A 26,521-nucleotide genomic window follows, 5' to 3' on the forward strand; every position below is an offset into this window, starting at 1 on the left:
CCACTGGCCAGGTCTCAATGTCTTTTGTGGTATGTCTAAGATTCAGAGATAATCAAATGGTCTTGGATGGAACGATACTCTTAGTTCATGGTGCCTTAAATATGAACCAAGCTGTCCCTGGCAATGCCATTTAGGAAAGGTGCCTACTGCTTGCCCACACAACTGCTTTATTTGAGCCAAGATTGTAACTGAGCTGAGTAATAAATTCCCACTCTATGAAAAGCAGTAGCTGAAATGTCCAATGTCTATTTTTTCACACTCTGGAAATACTTTCTCATAGCTATGGAAAATTCAGACGTTTAATTTTCTCTTTGTGCAGTAAATAGGAAAAGCCAATTATTTATATATGATAGAGTGAGAGATGAAAATGAACAGGCAGAAGAGGAGAGAGAAGGCAACTTGCCCAAGAGAAAACGATCGCTCAGGACCTTAACACATGCAGAAGAGGATGCTTCGCTGTGTCTGGATCCTGGTGTCTTCTTTCAGCACTGCAGCTGTGGGTTATGGAGACGGGGCAAGGAAGCCGGTCCTGGGATGCCAGGGGCTGGGGCCCGGTGTCCATGTTCAGACAAGACCAGTGAAGGCCACAGTAACTTGTCCAAAACCAAAGCCTCAGGCAGCCACTGCTGAAGGACCGGGAAGCTACAGCCAAAGCTGGAAACCTCCAATCTTAACCCCCCAATTCCCAAGGTTGGGTGATGCCTGTACAATCAAGGGCCTTAGGCCAAGAACCCAGGATGCTTCTTGGTTATTCCTGCAAGCAGCTAATAGGCACTCAGTTGGGGTACGAAGGAGGTGAGTTCAATCACTAAATTGCTTGCCTACTAGAATTCTTTCAGGGTCCAGACTACTTCCCATGACTCATGAACACACCTAGATGAACTCGTGCTGACTACAGGGACATTCTGATGGAGCTAACTACTCCCCCACCTTCAGTACCAGACTTCACTAATTGCAAACGATTAAAGATAGTCAGGGTGACGTAGAGCCTACAAGCAAGCTGTCCACTGGGGATCCATCAGCCTTTGTTTAGATCAACACTCCACAGCTCTGACCTCCTTCTTTGTGATTTACAATCAGGTAACCCAAGATGATAGCCGAAGTCCATCACGCCTGAGAATGACCACCCTATAAATACTACTGTGACCACATTACCTGGAAAACAGCTCATTCACCACCTGCTGCCTCCTCTAACCTGCCAGGTCCCCACTGTTCTCACATCTGCTTCATCCTTACCAAATGGGTCCTGTGGGTTGAGGGAATGCAAATATGGACTAACCTCATCCTGACTGCAAATTCCTTTAACAGCAATAAACATAATCCTGGGTTGGGGGAGGGAGGAGGGGATTATAGAATATCTCAGAGATTTTTCTTCAATATTCTTCTATGTACATATCTTATTTTCCCACAGGGTGACAAAGCACTTTATGGGCAAGAGTCCTCATCTTTACTTCTTTTGATCCTTCAACCATGCTGTCTAAGCAATTTTTGAGATAAGTTGAATTGAGCCTCAAATTTGACGGGTTCCCCTGGATTCCAACCTTCAGTGACATCATTTGCTTTTCCAAACTTTCTTACTTCTCAAAGTCATGAGAAGTGAAAAAAAGAACGCATTTGAACTACTATTAATTCCCTTTATTCTCTCCTCCAATCCCCACAATTTTTTTTTTATTAAAGTTGGTCGGTTTTATAGTAACAGCTTAGCAAATACTTTTAACTTTTTTAAAGTGCTTTTAAAAATACTCTTGCACAAAGCAAAACTTTCACATCCAAGTGATCAAGAAGTCTCAGTTAGTAAAATCAAACTTCAGTAGAGTTTTTGATTTTTAAAACTATTTAGATCTTTAACTTTGGGTGCTCCACTTGTCTTTGCTTTAGTTGAAAATTAACATATGCCCAGGGAAAAGCAGAGACCCCTTTCATTAAAAATTATATATATCTGCCAGTGACGGAGATTACTTGCTTCCTTCTCAGTGACCAATTATTTAAAACATGTGCGCCACGCAAGGCCCCTCTGAATCTTGCTGCTTTGCCGTCACGAAGGTGTGGCTACCACAGCCACCTGCCTTGAAGATGTTAAGGTCTTGAATTAATTTACTGAATACTATTAACTAGTTAAGTAGGAATATGTACATCTAAGCAATTTGATGTAGAAGTTGTGATATTGTAACAGGCACATTTAAAACTTTTAAATCTTAAAGAAACAACAATAGGAGCTGCCTGTGTTGTAAAACTCCCAAGGAACAAAGCACAGAGGTGCCAAGTAAGGATGAAAACAGAACAGGATTTTCGTGACATGAACAGGGCTGCAGTAGCAGCGATCTCGTCAACCTTCTAAAAAACACAGTTAACACTGACGGTTGGAATTAATCCACATTTAGGACAATAGGAAATACTTAAAACTCTGCCCAAAGGCCGGCTGGGGGTAAAATGCAAAAGACATCTCCTTCATTGATATGAGTAGACCGAACACCTTTGCTGGGCGGCCACTGTCATTTGCGTTTTCACCAATTCATACCACCAAGAGAGGAAGGGACATGACACAGCCACGATCAATGTGTTCAATTTAGTTTTGAGCAACACAAGAATTTTAATTGGGGGCCAGGAGTCTTAGGCGGGTCCTTTCTTCTCTTTTCTAGAGCAAGTGCCAGCTGGTTAGCCCATCACAGGGCAAAGGGAGTCCTTCTGAACCTGCTCAGGGAAGTGGAGGCTCCAGGGCTGGGACCTGTGTTACACCTGCTGTTTCCGGTGATCAGGGCCAGGTGCTCCAGAAGTGCGACTTGACCCACCTGCCTGGGCCAGCACCCTCCCTGCTCCTCCCAGCCCCAGGCACTGGAGCTGGAGGTGGGACAGATGCAGGGCATGGAACTCAGAAACACTCCCTGGCGGATCGGTCCTGTGATTACCAGAGACTTCCCATCCTGTTCCTCCATCCTCTACTCCAACTCCATTTTAAAATAATTTTATTTCATCCGAGATGTTATTCTACTTATTTCCTCAAACTCTTTTTTCACAGAACATACTGAGGTAGACTTTCACATCGTGCCTTCCCAAACCACCAAAAATTCCACGGTGTGTGGGGTCTCCTTGAGTCAGTCTTTGGTCTGGAACCCAGGGCAGTCTGTTTGAAAGCATCAGGCACTGAAGCTCAAAAGAGCCACACCCTGCAGCCCAGAGCCCAAAATAGCTGAACAGAGACTCGTAAACAATAACGTGAGGGGGCAGCTTCCTGCCAGAAATAACTACTTGCTAATGTGTCAGCCTGGAAGCTAATACTAACCCTCAAAAAACATACTGCGATGGTTTTTCACATTAACTTCTCGATGCCCATACATTTCAATGACCTTTCCTGGGAAAGAAGATGCTGAGATGCCCAAACTGATGGCAAAAGGGGGCCCCCAAGGCAAGGGCTGTATTTAACTCTGAGCCTGAATTTACAATAACAAGTGAAGAGAATTGGTTGGAAGGGAATCATTTTGGCATCTCTTTTATCAATAAAATCTTTGACTATGTACTAAGCTTGTTTTTAACACCAGTAACACTTCATGGGCAAACAGTATTAATTCTAACCAGCTAAAATAACAAAGCGATCACCCAGAATGATATCTCTCAATGTCCTCTTTTTTTTTTTTTTTTTGCCGTCTAAGATTTGGCCCATAACACAAAAACAGGTTTTAACGTCTTCCATGCCAGCATAGATTACTTCAGTAACCAGAAGTACCAGGCACAGGGCTGCCAACGTGCACAGGGAGAAATAAGAGCTGGCCGTGTTCATAGGACCGTGCTTACCCCAGGCAAACTTATCTCAAAGTAGCCACATGTTGGAATGTTGGGTCCAGAGGTATAATTTGGGTTTTTGTTTGTTTGTTTTTGTTAATACTCACTTGAGGATATTTTCCCATTGATTTTTAGAGAGAATGGAAGGGAGAGGGATAGACAGAGAGAGAAAAAAACATCAATGTGGTTGACTCCCACACTTGCCTCGACCAGGGCTGGGTAACCGAGGTATATGCCCTTGACCAGAATCGAACCCACGACCCTTAAGTCACAGGGCAGCATTCTATCCATTGAGCCAAACCGGCTAGGGCATCCATTGGCATATATTATTCAGATCTATCTTCTCTCCAACCCCCTTCCCTGTTCGGTCCCCAGAAAGATCTGCATCATGTGGCTTTGCCTTTTATGAACTTCCAGGCTCCCAGAAGGCAGCCTCAGTGAGAGCTACCTGTGTGTCTATAAGCTGAACCGAGAGAAAACAGATGAGGGCACAGACGCAGTGCTCTCTTCATCAGCAACCACAGAAGGCAGAGAGCACGGTGTCTATTAACCCTCCGCACGGGTTCTTTACCTCTAGTTTCTCTCCTCTGCTCACCTCCTGAGACCACTTTATCAGGTGGCTCCCCTACTCTGCTCTGCTAAATGCTTTGACCTTGCACATGAGGCTCCGCATCTTCCAAATGTTCATGTCAGTCTTCCTGAACACCCCACCAGCGCTTTGCTCCAATCAACCTGACCTGCCACCCCCTGCCGGACGGACACCTCCTCTCACCTCCTGCCCGTGCCAACCCCACTCAGCCTCCCTGGCTGCACTCAAGTTTGACCTCCTGATGAAACTGACCGCTTCCTCCAGTTCCCCAGCTCCGATTCCTCAGGGCTCAGAACAACTACTGACATTCAACTCATATTTAATATATATTGTCTTGTACCTTATACTGCCCTTGTGATTTTCTCTTGGTTTCAATGCAAGTTTATGAAAGGCAGAGACAACTTCTTATGCCATTTTAGATCTTCTACAATACTTAGAGAGATGGCAAATTATTGCCCCTATCCCCTGATTCTGTATCGCTTTAAACCAGGCTGGTGTCTGGATAGTGAGGGCGGGGCCCAGTTCCTTTAGTTCCGCATAAGGAAAGGGCATTTGGGCATGACTTTGAGCCAGCAATCCTGTCTTTGCTTCTGAAAGTACCTAGTTGGCATCAAGATCATCATGTCAAGGTAGTAACTCTGCCCGCCCCCAACTTCTTGAGTCTTACTTAAGATTGAACTTCCTGAGCCACTGGAACTGACGGCAACTCAACAACTCAGGAGTCCATTTCGGTTCACAGGTGCTACGCAGGGTCAGACAATGCCCTACTTTGTGTTTAGCAGAACCGAAAAGGTCCTGATTACAGAGAATAAGATTGCAACTGGTTAAGTGCTGCATGATTGAAGGTGCATGGAAAGAAACTAGAATGGGATCACAGGGTAGCAACGGGAATAATTAAAGGGCTGGGAGAAGGGACTTAAAGTGAATGAAATTGGGATTAGACTGAAGAAAAAGAGGCCAGGGTAATAAAAGCCTTCGAGTATATGGTGGGTTATTTTAAGGAAATCAATGATCAGCTCTTTTCCATTGAGGGAGGGCAAAATGGGAAAATGTTTATTTTACACGTATCAAGAGATGTAAGTTAGAAAAGCTAACAGACATACCACAGAGGTGACTGCAGATGAGAACAGCTTTCTGAAAGAAGCTGTGCCCCATCTGTGGTTAGGAAATATTCAGGGTAGAATAAGTGGCCTTTCCAACCAGGATAGCAAGCTGATCTTTCCGGATATGGACAATGTGATCATGTTACTCTTCTGACTAATATCTGTAGATCAAATCACAGGGATTCTATCAAAATGACGAGAACATCAAATTCATCATTTTACCACTTTGAGTTAGTTCTTATACCAGATAAATCAGATAATATAATTTTACTTTAAACAAATATCTAAATACAGGAAACCCTTAATCTCTATATTCAACCCTCCACTTTTCATCCATTTTACTCCATAAAATTCCTTGCATTTTATAAACGCATGTATTCTACATGGAATGATCGTGACCTGTTAAACGCCTCACAAACCCTAAGGTGGCAAAAGTGGAAAGTTCTCTGATAGCTGGGATGTTTTCCCCAACCCCTTCACAGAACTCAATCTTTAAAGAATAATTCTTAAAAATATATTCTAATTCACTGACATTAGAAGTTGTAACCTGAATTTTCTAATCGTTTTAGATCAACACTTTAAAAATAATGTTAATGTTCATGGGCTCTCTTGATGGTGTAAACATTATAGAGGCCAAGGGATTTTAACAATCAATCAAAAGGTAGCATTTGCCACATCTTTTAACACATAGTTAATTAAGACTCATGTTGCTTAGTGGCACTAGTCTCTCTTCAAACAGAATTCTCTGAGGATTTCTGCCACTCCAATGCCACCTAGATGGAAGAGTGTACATGATCTGATTCTATTTTTACATGATCTGATTTTTCGAAATTTCTATAGACACCCAATGTTCAGATGTCTTTTAAAAACTATGTGGCTATAAATAACATACAACACTAGTTCCATTTTTGAAAAGGAATAAAGTTACTATAATTAATGTTTAAAATGCCATCTTTCAAATGAGGATGGGAACATCACGGTTCCATTTGTTTCTGGTAGAAACTTCCTTGTCCAAATGAAGGCCACTGTCAGCTCTAGCCACACCCATCTTCACCATCCACTGCCTTGAACGAGGCAGCCCCTGCCCCTGCCCACAACAGCCCGCTCCGCCTTTCCAGTCCTGGGCAGGTGAGTAAGCTCTCGGGAGCATCTGTGCTTCACCACATCTTGTCTCCTTGGCAACATCCCCAGACCACTGAGTGCTAGGTCTCTGCAGCCTTGACCGCTCACCTCCACCTGTCCTGCTACCAGTCACGGTCCCCTAGTAAGCACACTACTTGCCACCAGATCGCAGGTTCTTCGGGGATAGGTGATGTGTCATGTATGCCTTTAGCCCTCCATAGTGTAGCACAGCGAACGGACAGATGATAGATGCTCTATAAACATTTCACTTGGCAAAGACCATTAAGTATTGATATTCTCAGGTTTTATGCAAAAACTAAGTGACTTTTAGCATGGAAAGAATGCAAACCTGCTTTTGGAGTTATGAAGTCCACATTGTTGACTTTCTTACTAGAAGGAATTAAGTGGTTGTTGTATTTTCCTCTTTTATCTGTCAGCTCAAACTTCTCTTTCTGGAAATGGGGGTGAGGGGAGCCTTCCCTGACCGCCTGCCCCACCACAAACACACCAAGATCCTCCTGCTGCAAGCTCACATTGTTGCTCATGCACTTCCTTTCATGTTCCCTTTATTGCACCAACCACAGTGGTAAATCATAACTGTATAGTTATTTGATTGTCTGATTACTATTCAGGCTGTGATAACAAAATTTGGGTGACTTATAAACAACAGAAATGTATTTCACACAATTCTGGAGGCTGGGAAGTCCAAGACCAAGGTGCTTGCAGATTCAGTGTCTGGCAAGGGCCTGATTCTTGGTTCACACATGGCTATCTTCTCTCTGGGTCCCATGGCAGAAGAAATAGGGGACCTCCTTTTATTAGAGCATTAATCCCCTTCATGAGGGCTCTACCCCCATAATCTAATTATCTCCCAAAGCTCCACCTCCAAATACCATCACATGCGGGATTGAGTTTCAACATATGAATTTGGGAGGGAATAAAATAATTCAGTCTATGGCATATCCCTTTGAACTTATGGGTGCAGAAAACTATACAACAGAGAGTTCTATACCCTTTCTTCTTTCAAAATTCATAGGACATATCTAGATACCATGACTTTTCCATCTCTAAATTACTAGTCAGATATGTTTGGAACATACATTTTAATAGCTACTCTTTAGCTGAGCATTTCATACCTAAATTTTACATTGAATGAAGCTGTTCTACAGAAAAGCCTAATTGCTGGGAATTTCATAGGCCACCCCACCACCTGGTTAATTCTGCCTTCTATCCAACCTTTTATGCCATTATTTGATATAATTATTCAGTTATATTTATCTCCTACTAGAGAGTAAACTTCTTGAGGGCAGAAATTTTTATCTGTGCTGTCCATTGTTATACCCAGTGCCTAGACTGATGTGGTAGGTGCTCAATAAGGTGAATGAATGAATGAACAAGCAAACTCATACAACTTAACAAAAGGAAGACAAACAACCCAATCAAGAAATGGGCAGAAGACCTAAATAGACACTTCTCCAAAGAGGATATACAAATGGCCAAGAGACATATGAAAAAATGCTCAATGTCACTAATCATCAGAGTGATGCAAATTAAAATGACAATGAGGTATCACCTCACACCTGTGAGAACGGCTGCCATCAATAAATCAACAAATAACAAATGCTGGTGAGGATGTGGAGAAAAGGGAACCCCAGTAACTGCTGGTGGGCATGTAGACTGGTACAGCCATTATGGAAACCAGTGTGGAGTTTCCTCCAAAAAGTAAAGTGGAACTGCCATGTGACCCAATAACCCCACTTCTAGGAATATATCCTAAGAAACCAAAAACACCAATCGGGAAGAATATATGCACCCCTATGTTCACAGCAGCATTGTTTGTAACAGCTAAGATCTGAAAACAGCCAAAGTGCCCATCAGTATATGAATGGATAAAAAAGCCGTGGTACATTTACAAAATGGAATATTATGCAGCTGTAAAAAAGAAAGATATCTCACCCTTTGAGACAGCATGGAAGGACCTGGAGAGTACTATGCTAAGTGAAGTAAGTCAGTCAGAGAAAGACAACTATCACATGATCTCACTTATATGTGGAATCTAAAAAAACAAACAAACTGACAATCAAAATAGATCCAGAGACATGGAAGAATGCAACAGACTGAGGATCCTCAGAGGGAAAGGGGTGAAGGAAGGGAAGAGATCAACCAAAGAACTTACATGCATATATGAATAACCCAAGAACATAGACAATAGCGGGATGAAGGCCTGGGGAGGGGAAAGGAGGGGAGGAGGAAGTAAGGGGTCAATGGGATGGGGGAGGAAAGGGTCATCTGTAATATTTTCAACAATAAAGATAAATTTTTAAAAACCATACTTTTCTTTGGAACTCGAATATTAATGTTTCCAATGGCATAGCTTGTCAACTAGATTGATGAAATGCTTCCTATGACGTATGCTCTCAAATGGTTACTAGACAGTAACACGATCTTCTGAAAAGAAGGAGTGTAAGTGAAGCTATCGATCATGGACTACAGAGCTACACGTCTGTCTAGCAGATACAACAGATAAGAGCACTGAAGGCTGTTTCATATTGACAGCATGAAGCAAAGTACATAGTACAACTTTCCCACACAAATAAGTTGCGTCCAGTCCTTAAATATAAACTAGAAGAGAAAAAAGCAAAGACGCACCCCCTCTCCCCGCTGATGGGATTAAACAAAATTGTCCCCTAACACCTTGACGTACTGAACAGTGACCACCCACCCCTGGGACTAATGCTGTGCATGTTCAACTACACATACAGACTGTATTGATTTCATACCAAATCGACCCCTCGAGACATGTCCCAGGAAATTTCTGAGCACAAAGTAAAGCAAAATACAATTCTTGACTCCAAGGTAGCTGAGCTGGATGTAACGGGAAAATATTTACTCTCTGACCTGCTATCTCAGAGGCTCCCATTCGGTACTTCTGGGTTCTATGCACATAGACAGTTATGTGCACACAGAATCAGCGGACTTCAGACCTGGGTCCGTTTAAATAGCCACGGTCTAGTCTTTTTATGTTACAGACAAGAGCATGGGGCCCCAGGGATTCAGGGGACTTGCCTGAGATCACAGAGCTGCTTCGTGGCGATGGCAGGACTCCAGCCACACAGAGTCGCAGCCCAGTCAGCACCCTGGGTGTGACTGGTGTTTCCTGACGGCCGCCTTGGGTTGCCTGAAAACTGGGGACTTGTCGTACTTCTCACAGGGGTTCTCAGGCGGACTGGGGACTCTCTCGAGGGTGCATTACAGCCTTTGGTAATCTGTGTCACGTTCAATGGGAATTAAGCTCATGTCCCCTTCTCTTTGCATATTCTCACCCGAGCTCTATGCTTGTGCTCTTTCTCCTGAAAAGATGATGCTCAATGCAAGAAACAGGACATCGGAAAAGCCCCTGTCTCTCCTCTTTTTATGTATTTGAGGGTCTCTAGACAGCCTGGAGTCTGCTTGACAGCCCCCCTGGCCACGGAGGGCTTAAGATGGCAATGCTGAGCCCTGTACCTAACAGACTTAAAACGAAACACGGTTTCCAGGGATGAGGGTGGGTACCACATGCAGGGTGCAGAGTAAAGAGGCAGAGTGGGATTACAGTTGCCCCTCTTCTCTCTCTCTTCCTACATCCCCACGCCAACCTCAGCCACCCCAACATGCCTTCAGCTCAAGTGACCTATTTCTCAAATAAGCACAAAGCAATGTCTCTCTCTCCCCACTCAGCCAGGCCCTGGCCCCAGAATTACAGGTCAGCACATTTGATACCACGATGCCAACAGTTCTAAGCCCCACAGGGAGGCTTGTTAATGGAAATCGACCTCAAGTTGGTAGCTTCCTGGATGGGATGTATTTTTCTGCTTGGAGGCCTTCCAAGTATTTTTGCTTAATGCTCACTTCTTAATACACACACTACACACACTACACACACACACACACCATACACACACACCACACACACAAATCCCACACACTACATACACACACACCACTACACACCATAGACACACACCACACACATACACACACACCACACACTACACACACACACACCACTACACACCATACACTACATACACACACACCACTACACACCATACACATGCATCACCACACACACACACATACACACATACACACAAACACCCCTACACACACCACCACACACCATAATACACACCACCACTACACACACACACACACACACCACTACACACCATTCACATACCACACACTACACACACATACCACTACACACCATACACACATCATACACTACATACACACACACCACTACACACCATACACACACATCACCACACACACACACACACACACACACACACCATAATACACACCACCACCATACACACACACACACCCCTTACCCGCCCACCCCACATGTCCCACAGGAGCCAGTGACTCAGCACCCCAACCTTACCAGTCTTCCAGCCCTCCTCTAAATAATAGCTGTTGGGACAAAGTTACTCTGTGGTAGGAATCCCTCATTTCACAGGAAAAGAAAGAAAAAGTTCAAAATACATAACTGCATTTTCACCGCTCCCCTATAATTAGTGCCCCCCTCTGAGAACCTGGAACTTCAGTTAACATCCAAAGGCCTGTGCATCCCTGGTGTTGGGGGGACCAGTCTGCCTCCTGAGTCTCATCCAATCCCACACTAGGGAAGCTAAGTGACTCCTGGGCTCTGAGCATGCTCACTCCTCGTCCGGTGACTTGGTGTGGAGAGGGGACGGGGCGGACCCCAAGGGAAGCACTGGCTGCGACATGCCATGCAGCCAGGGAGCTGGAGGCCCCGTACCTTTGCAGGTGAAACATTTGATGTGGAAGTGCTTGGTCTGGACCCGGAGCACCTCTCCCTTGCACGGTTCCCCACATTTATGGCAGTGAATGGCGGGCTTCTCGGATGGGTGGTGAGGGTCCTGAGGGTGGGCCACTGGAAGAAAAAGAAAAGATCTAGGTGAGCAGACAGAACTCCTACAACAGGGGTCGCTATGGGCGTGCATAAATATCCCCCTAACGTTGGTATCAAATGAGCCACATATTAACGCATCAGAGTGAGCCGAGCCCCTCCCCCCAGGCCATCACGCCGGGGATCCGCACATGAAATGAGAGAGCTGTGGCTCTCACAGTCCAGCAGGGAAAACACGGGGCGTGTGCCACTGGGAACCAGCAGTTCCTTCTTCCTCTCAAACTTCTCTAGGACTTCCTCACTGGGCCATTCAGTATGTGATCTTGTCAGGTGCAATGCTTTGTAACAGGTCTTTAAATTCACGGCACTGTACATGCCTGGAGGATGGGAACCATTTCTTAAACTCATGTTTTTTCTACCCATTTGTACTTTTCCTTCCTTCTTCCAGACCCTCAGGACACAGCAGAATGCTCACGCACCAAAGGATGTAGTCGGTGTTTGTTTAGTTAGTATGTGCTGGCTGGCTTCTCATCTACTCTGCCAGAGCCATGCCTGAAGTTCCTTTGGCAACTCAGATAACCTTCCGGAAGCCTGCTGTGAGCCTCCTGTATGTGCACAGTTCCTGATACACACACTGCAGGCAGTAATTTAAGAAACTAAATACATTAGCAATCACGTGATCCTCTCTGAGCCTCAGTTTCCCCTCCTGCAAGAAAAGGTGGCTGGATCAGATGATGGCAAAGTCTTTTCAAGCTCCAAAATCATGTGGGACTATCCTCTCAGTTTCCAGAGCGTGGCTGGCCGAGAATATCACCGCTGCCCGGCGCCGGAACAGGACTCACAACCTCCCCTGTACGAAGGGCTGAGAGAGACGTCAGCGAGAGCACACCCGTGGCCTTGAACTTGCCATTCTCCAGCCAGAGAAGGCAGCGGCACTCTCCGCTATAACGTACCTTTTCTGAGCTGGGTCCCTGGCAGGAAGAACCATGTGACATATAAGACCGATTACATAAGTAGCTGTGTGAGCGTGATACGGGATAAGAACAATAAACCCCAAATTAATCAACCGACACAAAGAACAGAGATGATTCTTTTTCTCTCAAGCAGTAAAACCGGGTTGGACAGGAGATGGGGGAGAGATGTGGGCAGATATTTCTGAAACTCGATTTGGAAAGGCACCTACGGCCAGGAGCTCACTGTCCCCCGAGCATAATAGCACACTGTTTCCCCTGGCCCACGGTCACGGCTCCTTTCGCCTGGAAAGAGTTGGAACAGGACAGTCCAAATAATCCATTATCAGCGACATTCTGAGAAACAAGGTTGTTCTTGTGAGCAGCAGGTGCTGTTTCGGGTTGAACATCTGATCCGCAGTCGCTGTGCTGGACCCCGGGAGTGTCCGGCAAAGGCACCAACATTAAGCTACCCCTGCATTTCCTTATCTGCCTGCTGGGATCTCTCTTGGAAAGCTGTTTGCGACAGAAGCCAGTATGAGCTACAGGAATGAAGGAGGGGCATCATTTCAAGATGTCTAAACAACCATCGACTTTTAATATTCGCCGGACATTAAAAACAGTTTCTGTTAACAACATACACTCTGAGTGCTAGTGGAGAACATGTGAGTTGCTCTTTGAAGCTAATTCCTGCTTCCTATAAGAATGAGGAAACTCATATTTATTGAGCATCTACTACATGCCAGGCATGATGCTAGGTGCTTACACATAAGTCATTTTATTATACCCACTACCCCCCTGTCTCTTCCACCTCCCCCACTCCCCTGTCCGTGAGGTGGGTAATATTGTTCCCATTGGACAGATGAGAAAACAGAGCCTCAGAGACACAGGAAGTGGAAGCTTAAAGAGCTACACCCAGGCCATTCTAACTTCTGAGCTCATGCTCCTCCCATGCTATTTGTCGACATCAAAATATTGTCATAAATCAGGTAATTATTATTATAAGTCAGGCAATACTTTATTTGGCTGCGCTCAAGCTCAAGTGCAGTTCTAAAAGCAGCAGTAGGTCTCGGCTTACAAAGGAGCAGACACACTGTGTGTGATAGTGACGCTAGCTGGACACGGTGCCCACCTGGTGATGCTCAAGGTGGCTGTGCCTACACCCCCAACCAGAACCCCGGTGGCCGCCACGTAGTAAAATTAGCACCATGCAGATTCCTCAGCCCCACTGGACTGAGTGGGGATCTGTTGGAATGAGATCAGGGCATTCCTTTGCATGCTAGGAGCTATTTCCCTTGAGAACTCAGACAATATGGCTAAGCACGTCACAGATAAGTGTGAGAGTGAAGGAGCACTTCACAAGACCATCCTCTTCAGAAAGAATGCTGAGCCCAGTGGATCTCTTGATTACAAGGGAGAGTGCATTTCTGGATAAGAACAACGGCACTGCCCTGCCGTTTCTCTCGACACTTGAGTTTTTTATAGCGAAGCAGGCAAGCCATGCTGAGTAATGATGAGGGAAGGAAAATATCATTTCACTTCTTGGCTCTTCCCTGTGCCTGAACGAAGGTGCCAGTGCGATTGCTGGCACCAGCCGCAAAGGTCAGAATTGGGATCAGCATCTGCATTTTGCAAGCAGTTCCCTTTGGAAATATATATGACACTGCAAAGTCCTCCCTGCCCAGAGATGACCTCTGTTCTCACCCGAGATAGCAGAGACTCTATTGTGTTCACTTGCCTTTCTTCCCAGCACCCGTCAACCTGGGCAGACGCATATCAGAACCCACCCGTGAAGAAATGGGCTGGCCCGGCCGGCGTGACGCAGTGGTTGAGTGTCGACTTATGTATCTGGAGGTCACAGTTTGATTCCCGGTCGGAGCACATGCCCAGGTTGCGGGCTTGATCCCCAGTGGGGGGCATGCAGGAGGCAGCCGATCGATGATTCTTTCTCATCATTGATGTGTGTGTGTCTCTCTCTCTCTCCCTCTCCCTTCCTCTCTGAAATCAATAAAAAAAAGGAGAAAAAAAAAAGAAAGAAATGGGCTATTCTCATTAGGGAATGACAGAATCCAAAGACCAAAAGAGACGTAGTGTTTATTTCACCCCAACTCAGATCAGTATAGACAAAACAATCTCTCCTCTCTCCTTCTTAAAGATTAATAAGGAGGTTCGTTTTACATAACAGCCTTTGGCAGTTTGGTTAATACCAAAAGTATGTTCCTTGGCTCAATTCTTCATTTCTGAAATCTGCTGAGTCAGTTGCAATGTAGGGATGACATTAATTCCACACTCCTCCTATTTGCCAGCTGGCTTCTGTTGCTCATTTTAACTTGATCACTCCATCTTTCAGAGCCTGGGTGGTCCCTACGTTTTCTACTGATAGGGAAAACGGGGAGCAACGAGCTTACATTTCTTCCCCAAAGTTTCCAGGGAGTTATTGGCAGAGGCACACTTCCCAGCTCTTCGCACTGTACCTAGTAGTCAATGATTTACCCTGCAACTCGGGCAGACCCGGTTAAAGCCTTCCATGCCTCATCAATTCGTTGCTAAAATAAGAGCAGTACAATGAAAAATCAAAAGCATGGCTGCACACTTTCTGAAAAATAAGGAGATACATAGGAAGGGCCAAGAGCCTCTTTGCCTGAAAAGGTAGAGCCATCCCCCCACTGCACACGGTCCAATTTGGAGGGATTCTGGGTCCTCAGGTAAAAGAGCCTGCTGCAAGGCTGAGAAGCCTCATGCTGTCTCTCCCAGCACAGGAACCAAAGTTCCATTTGGGGTGCATCGCTTTTGAAATGCCTATTTGGTGATGAGACTGGGGATTCAGACCATTAAGGAAATCGCAGAAACCTTCGGTGTCCCCAAGCAGAGACGATTACAGGTTGTAAGAGGAAGGCAGAGCCCTTCCTTCTGATCGGGAACCAGCCTCGTCCTGCTCAGGCTACCTCCACGGAGGGACAGACTAGGGAGCTAGACCACCAGAAGCAGAACTCTGAGAATGCATATTTGAGATAAAAGTCTTCTTAGCAGGTGAGTATCCCAAACCTATGACAGCGTTCAGAATGAGTTACAACTTGTCCCAGGTTATCTGAAATATTCAGAATCTCCCAGGTATCAAATTCCCCCTCCCAAGTGCCCTTCTCTCACCACTCCCCCAGTCGGCCTTGGAAACCACACCCGAGCGAGGGGTGCTTGGTGGCTTTCAAAGCCCTTACTGCTGCAGCATCTCATTTTACTCCCACAAGAGCTCTACAAGGCAGGGAGAACGGGGACTGCCGACCCCATTTTACAACTGGACAAACTGAGACTCAGAGGAAGGAAGTGATTCACTCCAGGTGACCCGGCCAAGAAAGAAAGAGTTGGCAGTCAACGAAGGCAGTGCTTGTCACACCCAATCTCCTAATCAATGACGCCGGGGAAACTCGCCATCATCCCTGATTCCACCCTCTTCTTCATCTCCCACTCAATTTGGTCTACTCTCCCATCTCTTAGTCACCCCTTCTCTCTCCGCATGAGTCCAGCCTCAATCCCGTGTTCTCAGATTGCTGAGTTTCCTACTCCCATGGCCCCTTCTTCTCCAATTCAACGTGTAAAACACACTCCACCCCCCACTCCCGAAGTGTGGGCTGCGCTTGGTGACTTCTTTCCAAAGAGGATGGTATGGGAAGCGGGGGAAAGGTAACTTTACACTGGACGAGGCTGACAAACACCACCTCCGCCAGGTGATCAAGGTCAATTCCAGCAGCAACAGTCATGTTGACAGTATGTGCCTTTGACATGATGTCATGAAAACTGGCTCTTGGCCTCTGTGATCTTTCTCCCAAAATAATCCATAGTCCTAGTCTAATCATGACAAAAATTCCCCAAGTGGGGAACATTTGACAAAAACTGGATCGGTATTCTTCAAAACTGTCAAGGTCACCAAAACAAGGAGAGAAGTCCTCTTGTCACTTTTTTTAAAAGACTCGGTCATTAAGCAGAAACCAATCTCACCAGCGGAATATCATTTTGTGATTGCAAACCCAGACCAATCCTAACCAGAAATCGTCCCCCAGGCCAGGAAGGGCCCCCTTCATGGCAGGTCGCGTTTCCTTGCCGTCTCGCCCTTCCCGTAAATTGCTGCCGCCTGGAACGAATTCCTTTAAGACGTGAAGTGTTATTTCCCATCTGCTTATTTACTGGCAGGTGCTGCCTTTGGGACTGTGAGGCAGCTGAGTGTCCCCGCTTCCGCGCTGGGGGATGAGAATGCAGCCAGTACATTGCGCTTGGTTTCCTTCTGTGCGGGTTGAGACTTTCCTGAGGAAACCCCTTGCGCAGTGCCTCAGAGCACGGGCTCTGGAGTCAGACTATTTCACTGCGGGATCCTGAATAAGCTATTGGACTCAGGCTCGGTGTCCTCCTCGCATACAGGAATAAGACTGCACCCCCTAAGGCATCTGTGAAGCTTATCTGTGATTGTGGGTAAAAATGAGTTAGCACAGTGCATGGAACATAGTAAGTGTTCAACAAATTGTCCCTGCTACTGTTTTCAGAGAGGAAGGGAACGGGAGAGAGAGAGAGAGATACATCAATGATGAGACAGAATCATTGACTGGCTGCCTCCTGCACGGCTCCTACTCGGGATCCAGCCTGCCACCCAGGCATATGCCCTGACTGGAATCGAACCGTGACCTCCTGGGTCAGAGGTTGACACTCAACCACTGAACCCTGGCAGCCGAACTGAAGACCGAGTCTTATTCTCCTGGGAGCCTACGTTTCAGGGAGACTGCTTCGTTATCTAGAATATTTTCTATTACACCATGTAGGTGTAAACACATCCCAGAGATGTGTTCTCCCCACTCCTCCTGCTTCTCTCTGCCTCCTACTACCTTTCTTTGTGCTATAATGGCACTAGTTTGGGGCCTAGGAAACAAACAAAAACAACCTCAAAGCTTAAATAAATGCAGAGTGCTTAATTTGCAGTTTACCTACAAAGCCCATTTCCTGCTGTGGCAAGTGGTAGTTCCTTGAAGCCACACACTGTTTCCCCGTCATTAGTTGTCCAACACGCTTCTTTTCTGTAATTGGCTCCCACGACCTCATTTTCCCATACATGTTCGTTTGCTCATCAGAATGAGTCCTTGGCACAAAGCACGGGGTTGCCTTGGTGCAAACACTCCCAGCAGGCGGGCAGCGGGAGGCCTCGCTCACAGCGTCCCTGCCACTGGCGTCTGTCCGCTTGTAAGATGTCCCGAGGCTCGGTTTGCCTTTTCTGAGACAACGTACTAGGTCCCTGCCATTCCTCTACACGTAAGAGACGCTGTCGGCAATCGGTCAGCTGGGCTCCTGGTCTAGAAATAGCCCAGGCTCAACTCCAGTTCATCTCATTCTGCCCAGGCAAAGAGGTGCTAGGATTATAATAATTGGGACGGAAATTTCCGCCTGGTAAAACTCATGACGCATTGGCCCTGAGGCGTGACACCTGCCTCTTCTATAAGCAGGTGAATCTTAGAAAGGGATTTAAAACCAGCGCCGTGCCTTCTCCTCCTCCTCCTCCTCCTCCTGAAAGGCTGACTGACGCCCTGGCCACACCTCGAGACTGGCATGACTCAGTCTAAGGAAAGGCAGGGAGAACACCCTTCCTGACCCCTCCTAGCCTTTCTCTGACCCCACCTGCTAACTGGACTTTGGAGTACAGTCATGTACATCGAGTTCCACCTGTCCTCCAGGACAGTCGTTACAAAGGATCTTGGACTAGGAGTTAGGAGACCAGATAGATTTCTGGTCCAGACTCCCCTGCCCAGTGCCTCCACCTCCCGGAGACAGTAAAGAGGCTAAGAATACAGGTCCTCCTGCACAGGGTGGAGACAACGTGAGGTCATCTCCTCGCGGGAGCCCCCCTGGCACCAGCCTGGCACACAGATGCCCGTGTCAGCTGAATGTCAGGAGACTGTCACCAACCTGGGTGAGCGGGAATTTCTGCAGGATAACAAAAATCCCTTCTGAAATTTGATAGCGCTTTGTAAGGTCACCCAGGGATCTCAAATTGTTCCTGCACAGCACTTCCATGTAGGAATGGATCACGTCAAACAATTGGGCAGTGGCTTCGGTCTGAACCCTGCTGGCACGACGCCACATCTTTAAGGACTGCTCAGGAGTCACTTCTGTCCTGATTTGAGAGTGGGAGGGACTGTGGTCCCAGTGGAGCCATTTAGGGGAATGCAAGTCATTAAGACAGAGGATCACCGCCTATTAGGGTACTGAGACAGGATTTAGCGTAGGCACGGTGCCACTATAGCCTTCTCCTCCTAATTCCTACTAACACGTGATCCTCCCCACGGAGGTATATATTTGTGCATTTCTCCACCCTGACAAAGCTTCCTACTGCTCTCTTGGGAAAGAGCCCATTAAAAGGCAAAAAAAAATTTTTTTTTGAATGATACCATCAGACCCAGTTCATGTCTCACGTGGAACTTTTCACAAACACAACTTGCCTAGAGCTACGTCAACACCAGAGATTCGCCTGAAACAGAGGAACAGGACCTGCCCCTAAGTCACGGATCCCTCACCAAGTGGGATGTTAGGCGGGGCTTAGGGGACAGTTAGGAAGAAGGCAGGAGTCTGTGTCTTCAGACAGCGTGGGCTTTGGACTCATGTGTTCAATCCCTTGGCCACACAGCATCCAGAATGATCTCTTACGGACATAACTGCCCCCCTAGGCAGTTGTGTTCAACTTTTGGTATTTTTTCCAGTCTTCTCACTGTGTTTCCTGACACTGTGCATTCAATTCAGCCATTACCTACTAACACTACTCCTACTAACATGCACTGTTCCGGTAACTGTGGTCTGTTGACACTGAGAATGTAATTATTGTTCCAGTTCATCCTGAGGATACAGGCCCTTTTTTGTACAACTTTTCTATTCTCCCCCTAGATTTAACCATTTTCTTTTCTCCCACTTGCCGAGTTTCTGAGGAGCAATCTGTGATTTTCTTGTAGACCTACCAATAATTCTTTCCAATGCTCAAACTCATGAGATAACATGTCAAACCTCCTCCCCCCCTCCTGGAGAGAAAAGTGGGTGTCCTCAGTACTGTTTTCACTGGAGAAAAGGACTGAATCTCACACAGGTTAAGAGCTTGGCTCTATGTCCTCTGGGAAGCTGCAGAGGCGTGATTCAGCTGATTCCAACCCCAGCTCGCGGGCAGCTCAGCGCCTCTGGGTAAGAAGGCGCAGGCTATGGGTGCACAACTCATCACGGGGTGCTGCTCCCCTACATGAGGTGCCCTGGAGGGAGACAACCCACAGGCCCTGTAAAAAGGGGACTTCCCAACTTGTCTGCAAACACTGCCCCTGGCCATCTTGCACCATACTGGTCCCCACCCAATAGCAGTGCATCGCCTACTCGCTGTCCTAGCGAGCTGCTGTTCTCTGTCTGTCCTTGCTGCTTGATTCATGTTTAGTAACTGGCTTCCTGGCCCACTTATTATGCCAAACCACCACATTAGTGCGGCCTCCCTGTGGTCCCGTGGTTTTCATGGCTGGCATGGCCCTTCCCTAGGGATCTTTCCATCATGGCGGCACCTTCCAATGGGGAGAAGCCACTCTGGGGCTCTTGTTTAAAAAGTCCAGGCTCGTTCTGAGTCCTGCTGCATGTTGCAGGGATGCGACAGCAGACGAGCCTTGAACCCAAAGAATGGCCATGGCTCTCCTGCTGCACCGGAGGCTCGCTATGACGACTCACCTCTGACATTCCCAGGGAGTCTCTCTCCAAAGCCCCTACATGATAACATTTCTGGAAATGCTCTGATATGTCAAAAATGAATGCTATAAGCACACAATGCCTAACAGATGGAGGTGAAGAGCTACTGCACTAATGATGGGAGAGGTGGTACATGACAGACTGTCCAAGCCCTGAACGCGTCCCTCTCTCCCTGGTACAGAAGCAAGGGGACCAGGTGAGCATGGTATCCAGAGAAGGAGACGCAGAGTCACAGGGAAACGTTCTTCTAAATGAAAAAGCAGTTCCGGAAATATCACACTTGGAACTCAGGAGGCCTGACTGGGGGTTCCCTTGGGACTTTCTGCGCAACGTGAACCAAGAGCATTTTACTCTGAATTTAGCAGTGAGGTCAGGTCCTAATTGTATCCAGCACACAAATGGACGACACCAAATTCTGGCCAACTCTTAGGATAAAGTTATCAATAAGAGATTTTGAAATTATTTTGTTAAACTTTTCCAGTTGCAAGTGAAGAAACCCAACCAAACGTACCTATTAAGCACTATTATAAGAGTGTCCAGGGTGGAAACATGGTTACCCAGCAAAGTACCTTATTCTGTTTCCACCCAATAAGATGTTAGTGTAGATGTTCTAAACCAATGGTTTTCAAACTTCGGGTCTTGACCCACTGAAACATGAACTCGGATCAATGAATCATGACCAGCATATTTTAAAAATAGAAGAGAACAGAAAATAGCAGAGAGTAAAGGTAGGTGCTGTTTCCTGTGACATTTACTAGCCATTTATATGCATGTGTGCACCAGTCATGAATTCCCTTGTGTGAAAACGCATTTCTCACTGTGGCTAGGTTTGGTGAGTACTATGTTAAGCTCCAGACCACAATCTGGAAGCCTTTAGGTTGAATCCTGCCCACAGACATGTTTTGTTTGGCCTGCACCAAGATTTTTTTGAAGAGAAAGTTGAATCATTTGCCAACATTTAAACATCTGGAGATTGACATAATAATCCCTATTTCTAGTAGCTCTTAAAAATGGGAAGGTCTGGCTGGGCCGAAGTGGCTCAGTGGTTGAGTATCGACCTATGAACCAGGAGGTCATGGTTGATTTCAGGTGAGGGCACATGCCTGGGTTGCAGGCTGGATCCCCAGTAGGGGTCATGCAGGAGGCAGCCGATCAATGATTCTCTCTCATCATTGATGTTTTGATTTCTCTCTCACTCACTCTTCCTCTCTGAAATCAGTAAATATATATATATTTTTTTAAAGGGAAGATCTGGCCAGGTGGCCTATGTCCCTCTGTGGGTCCAAGATGGAATGACTCCGTGGCTCTCCCTTTAGAGAAGCCCATGCTGCCCAGTGTGCCCCAGTTTCCACTCGTTCAGGTCACCTGCCTAGTCCTTGGAAGCATCTGTATGTACAGCCTCCAGTCTAACCACCCTCAACTCATCCTGACGCTCTGGCTACGCTTCCTCATGACCACTGCTGTGCTAAGTGACTAACGGTAGCTCCTGCCAAAGCCAGCTGGCTACACTTCTCCAGGCAGAAGCTGTGTTTCATTGCTTCTGCTTTGCCTATTTGACCACCTTTCTAGAATTTTCTCTTTACTTGTTGCACCCCTATTCGTCCTTCAAAGCCCAGCCTGCCAAGAGCTTGCAGCAGAAGTCATCACTCCCTGCACTTACTTAAATAGTCCTCTGCACCAGAATTACTGAGGTATCCGTCTCCCTCACCAGAATGTGAGTGCTTTCAGGTCCAGAAGCATATTTTATTTTATTTGTTTCTATATCAACATTGCTGATCTCTTATTAGATTCAGAATAAACATTATATAAAGATAACCATCTCCCTCACCCACACACAGCAAAAATACACTTATTAGTTCATTTCACATTCGCTGAGCATATACTGTAGAGCAGATAGTGTGTTATGGACATAGGTTGCATCAAACACCATCATTAACCACAAGAAACTCATAGAGCCTCTCAAAGCCGATCTGAATGCTCCCTGTTCTATAAAGCCCCCCCTTTTAATTCCTTGAAACACTAACTCTTCATTTGAACCCTCACTGAATATTGTTTATACCCGTTATCGCCTCTATTTGATTCTCAATCAGCATCCCTCCTGACACTGGCTGATTCATTAACCTACTGGAGGGAGAAAGTCTTCAGTGTATCAGGTTATCCTGAGAATGTCTTGCAGAGGGTAGACCTCGGTCTACCGTGATGTGATCTGCAGTGTGAGCAAGGAGCCCGTTGCAAGGGTTCGCTGTTTCAGGCTGGGACCTTTACACATGCTAGTCATGTTTTCCAGGTGAGCAGGAATGGCATAACCGGACTCTAGTCCAACTCTTCCCACTGTTGGCCTACAGATGCTATTCCTCAATGGCTGTCCAGACTGGGGTCCCACATAATAAATGTGGGCACATAGATAGCAGTCGCATAGACACTCATCTAACCCACTGTCATTTACAGGACTCTCTATGGACCTGGGAAGCCGTAGCCCCTGCCATTTTTCTGAGGATACACAGGCCTCTCTCCCATTTCCCAGCAGGCTCTCTGGTGTGGAATAACCTTGCTATATTTTTCTACCATTCTCTGTTTTTCTAATTTTTTTTAAAACTTCTCCCTCTATAATTTCAAACAATGAACAAGAACAGAAAGAATATAGACAGCTGGAATATAGACTGGATATAATGGTAATAGGAAAACACTCCAGACTTTAATAATATATTTTAGCTCCTCTTCAAAGACTAAAGACACAGTTGTGTGAGCCAAGATATCTACTATCTTTGATCAAAGGTGTCCAGTGGGCTCTGAACCCCAGTAAAAACGCTCACCCAACTCTTTCAGAATTAGGAACGGTGCACCCCTGTGCCATGTCCCAGCCAGTTGAGCCCCAACTCATTCCCAGGTAATGGTGCCTTATAACTTCCTCCCACACCCACTCTGCCCACCCTCTGCACACCACATACAGTGGTGTCTCAGCTGCTCGGATCCCACGGATCTGTTTTATTACAAACCATAGCCTCGTTCTAGACTGCAGGAGACTCGGAATGAGAAGGATGCCCATTGCCTTCTCTTTCCCCTCTGTGCATTGTACTCAAGATAAAGTGAGCAAAGGGAATGGAGAGGCTGCTTATATAAATGTCCTCCCTTGTCTGCCTGGAGGGCTGACTGTTTTACCCAGAGAAGCCATGGATTATGTAGACAGTGTCCAAGTGTGGTCCCTGGACCAGAAGCATCTGCATCACCTGGGATTGCTTGAAATGCAAAACCCCAGGCCCCTCCACAGACCTACTGAATCAGAAACTGGGAGCAGGGCTCAGAAATCCATGTTTTCACAAGCCCTCCACGTGGTTCTGTTGCCTGCTAATGTTGGAGAACCACTTCCCTGGATAACAACTTCCCTGGAAGTATGAAGAAAGCCAACATCCTCAGGGTTACGTCCAAGTAGTCAAACAAGCCAGCCTGTTTGATTGCAATGGGACACAGCAACTCACCCCTGGTGTCCTCCGGGGCACATTGGCCCATAATAGCATTCATCACGTCAGTGTGAACACAAATACAATGTTTCAGAGAAAAGAGGTCATGTATACAAATATTCATCCTCCCTACTGGTCATCAAACTTGCCCTTGAATACACAGCTCCTGCCAGTGTGGGATAAACATGCCCCTCGGTATGAGTCACCATCAGACCAACACACCATGAAATAGGAAGCTGGGCTGGTTTCTACTGTGGTGTGCCCAGATCAGGCTCACCCACAAAGGGAAGAAATCCTGCACCACTCACCCATCATTGACCCTTCTGCAGTCCTCGGGCTCTCTAATGCTGCCTCAGGAATACACTCAGCATTCTGACTTCGGCAGACCAGAGCCGAACAATATCAGGAGCTTCCTTCACGCCCTCCAGGGCTGTGAAAATGATGACATAGAGCGGCCCGCTCCTCAAAGTGAATCAGATGCCAAGACCTCCCTCTTGGTAGGGTGAGTCTCCCACAGGATATTTTTTTCTGCAACAATTTGGAAAAGTCGATTTGTTGTTCTTTAAAAGAGGGTCTCTGTGATGCAGCACAGACTGTCTCATCCTTCCTGGTCATCGGGCCAGGTCATTGGAGAGGTAAGAGGCAGGGAGGGCCGCCTCCCAAAGTCCGGGAGTACCTGACAATGAACAGGACTGGCCAACCCCCAGCTCAGATGCCCACTGTCTCCACGCTCTTGAGTTCACTCCTCAACAAACATTGCTCGCAAGAGTTCTGGGGAAATGTTAAGTCAATGTGCTCCTTCTCTCAGATTTACTGACACAGTCAACCTCACCTCTGACTGTGGAAATGAAGTCTTTCTTTCTTTCTGGATAAACTTTTTGTAGACATCAATGCGTAAGTGGCAGAGGGCATTTGTTATGACTCTTTTTTTTTTATGTGAAGTTCTTTCCCTTCGCCTTGGAAATCTCATCACCAGGCAGCCCTTCTGTAGAGAAGATAAACTGGGCAGAACCCTACTTCTGGTGAGAGCAGCACGTTCATTTATAAAACAGTAAGAGTGATCTACGCCTGGATTTTTTTCTCCAGTAGAATATAATGATAAAACTGGAGCTCCCCTCCCTCCAAAGATGCAAAGCTCACCCTGAGTAGTGGGCGGAAGTCACCACCGATCCAGACAATTTTTCCTGAAGCTTGCAGCATCACTGTCTCCTTTAGTCAATAGCTTCCCTTTAGACCTTACTTAGGAATGTCCTCGTCATCAGTGTCCCCTTGAAAAGCTCAGGGCTTCTCAATTAAAGATGAAGAACCTAGAAGATTCCAGGAGCTAGTAGGGGTGGGGCATTAAACTCAACCTGGGAAGCAGTGTTGGAAAACTGAACCCAGGAGTGGCTACTGCACACTAAAGAGGGGGCCTGAGATGCGACTGGGGCATATGAGGAGCGATTACACCACACAGACAGACCTATTGTTCTCAGACTTCTCTGAGGATAGAAGAGAAATGAGTTTCGCTGGCCTTAGGCGGTGTGCAGGCGCCTGAGTGGGCCGTGTCTGTGTGTGTGTGTGTGGGGGGGGAGTTGGGAGGAATGGAATTGGGGAAGGGGAATACCGTTAGAAGCAGCAGCACTCCATTTCTCTAAAGGTGGCTTTACAAGACCACATATGAAGTCGACAGACACTTGAGGAGAGACAGAGTACTTTCTTAAGCCACACAGGTGACTGAGGTGTTGTTTAATTTCCCTGGTATTTACTTAGGTGCACAGAGTAATTCTAGAAGAATGTGCAGAAGGGATGGGCCCTGGACAAGCATTATAAGGAAGCAGAGAGTTCGGTCTTTGACAAACACAAAAGAAGAATATATATTTCTCAGGAGAGCAGGAGGGGCAGGGTGACTGAGGTTAGAGAGGGAAAATATTCACCATGATTATTCAAACAGGAAAAATGGGGGCGGGGCAATAGGTACAATGAGCGCAGGTCTGGGAGGCAGACAGGCCTGGTTGGGACATCAGCTCTTCTACTTTTGAGCTAAGTGACCTCTGGAGGGTTTCTCACCTCCCTTGAGCCTCCTCTTCCTCATCTCTGAAACGAGAGGCATACAGCCCACCTTCATGGGCTAAAGATCAAAGACAATGTATGTAAAGCTCTCAGCACAGAGGCTGCCACTCAGCATGTAGTCAAGAGCCAGCAGGTTTAAAAATAACATTAAAAATAAAATGACATTGGGGTAGATAGGCATGGGGAGGAGGTCATTGAAGAAGTTGGGGAGACGCCTCAACAATTAGCAGGAAGCCTTGAACTTTACCCTTGTCACTCAGTTAGGTTTTTGAGCTGGAAATATGATGACATCCATGTCCTAAGAGGATTACTTTGGTGCCAGTCTGTGGGACACATTTGAGACATAGTACACCGCTGTTCTCAGAAGCTGCCAAGAAACAAGATTGCTGTGTGTGTGTGTGTATGTGTATATGTGTGTGTGTGTGTGTGTGTGTGTGTGTGTGTGTGTATCCCACGCACCTGAGTATCAGGTGGACAGTGAACATGTCTTCTTTGAAGGTGGACTGGAATGAGTTTCACTGGGTCCCACTCTACCCTAAAAGCAAGTTGGACCATCCAATAGTTGCAGGAAGCTTTCAGGAAACAAAACAAACAAACAATGATGACCTGTCTCCCTGGCTGCTCAATTCTTATTCTCTCACGTGGCTTATAAGCCATAAGCATCCTTATCATTTAAATTAGATGAGTATTTACATAACTTGATCTCGAGTATTTGTTTATTCTTGTTTTCTCTAACAAAGAGATAATGAATCCCTTTGTGTATATTTCTCAAACTTGCACTGGAACACAGGCAAGCTAGACAATGATAG

The 26,521-nt window shown here is 46.4% G+C and overlaps 1 protein-coding gene across 11 annotated transcripts in view; it reads right to left on the reverse strand.

Annotated features, from left to right (window-relative positions):
* Nucleotides 1-26,521, reverse strand: part of ABLIM1 (actin binding LIM protein 1) — a 243,771-nt gene that overhangs the window by 106,700 nt on the left and 110,550 nt on the right. For all 11 annotated transcript variants that reach the window (XM_059661514.1, XM_059661512.1, XM_059661511.1 and 8 more), the window contains exon 2: nt 11,402-11,536. In XM_059661514.1, the coding sequence (XP_059517497.1) occupies nt 11,402-11,536 (135 nt within the window). The remainder of the gene's footprint in view (nt 1-11,401; nt 11,537-26,521) is intronic.

This window comes from Myotis daubentonii, chromosome 13, assembly GCF_963259705.1.
Source record: "Myotis daubentonii chromosome 13, mMyoDau2.1, whole genome shotgun sequence".
Classification (NCBI taxonomy): Eukaryota; Metazoa; Chordata; class Mammalia; order Chiroptera; family Vespertilionidae; genus Myotis; species Myotis daubentonii.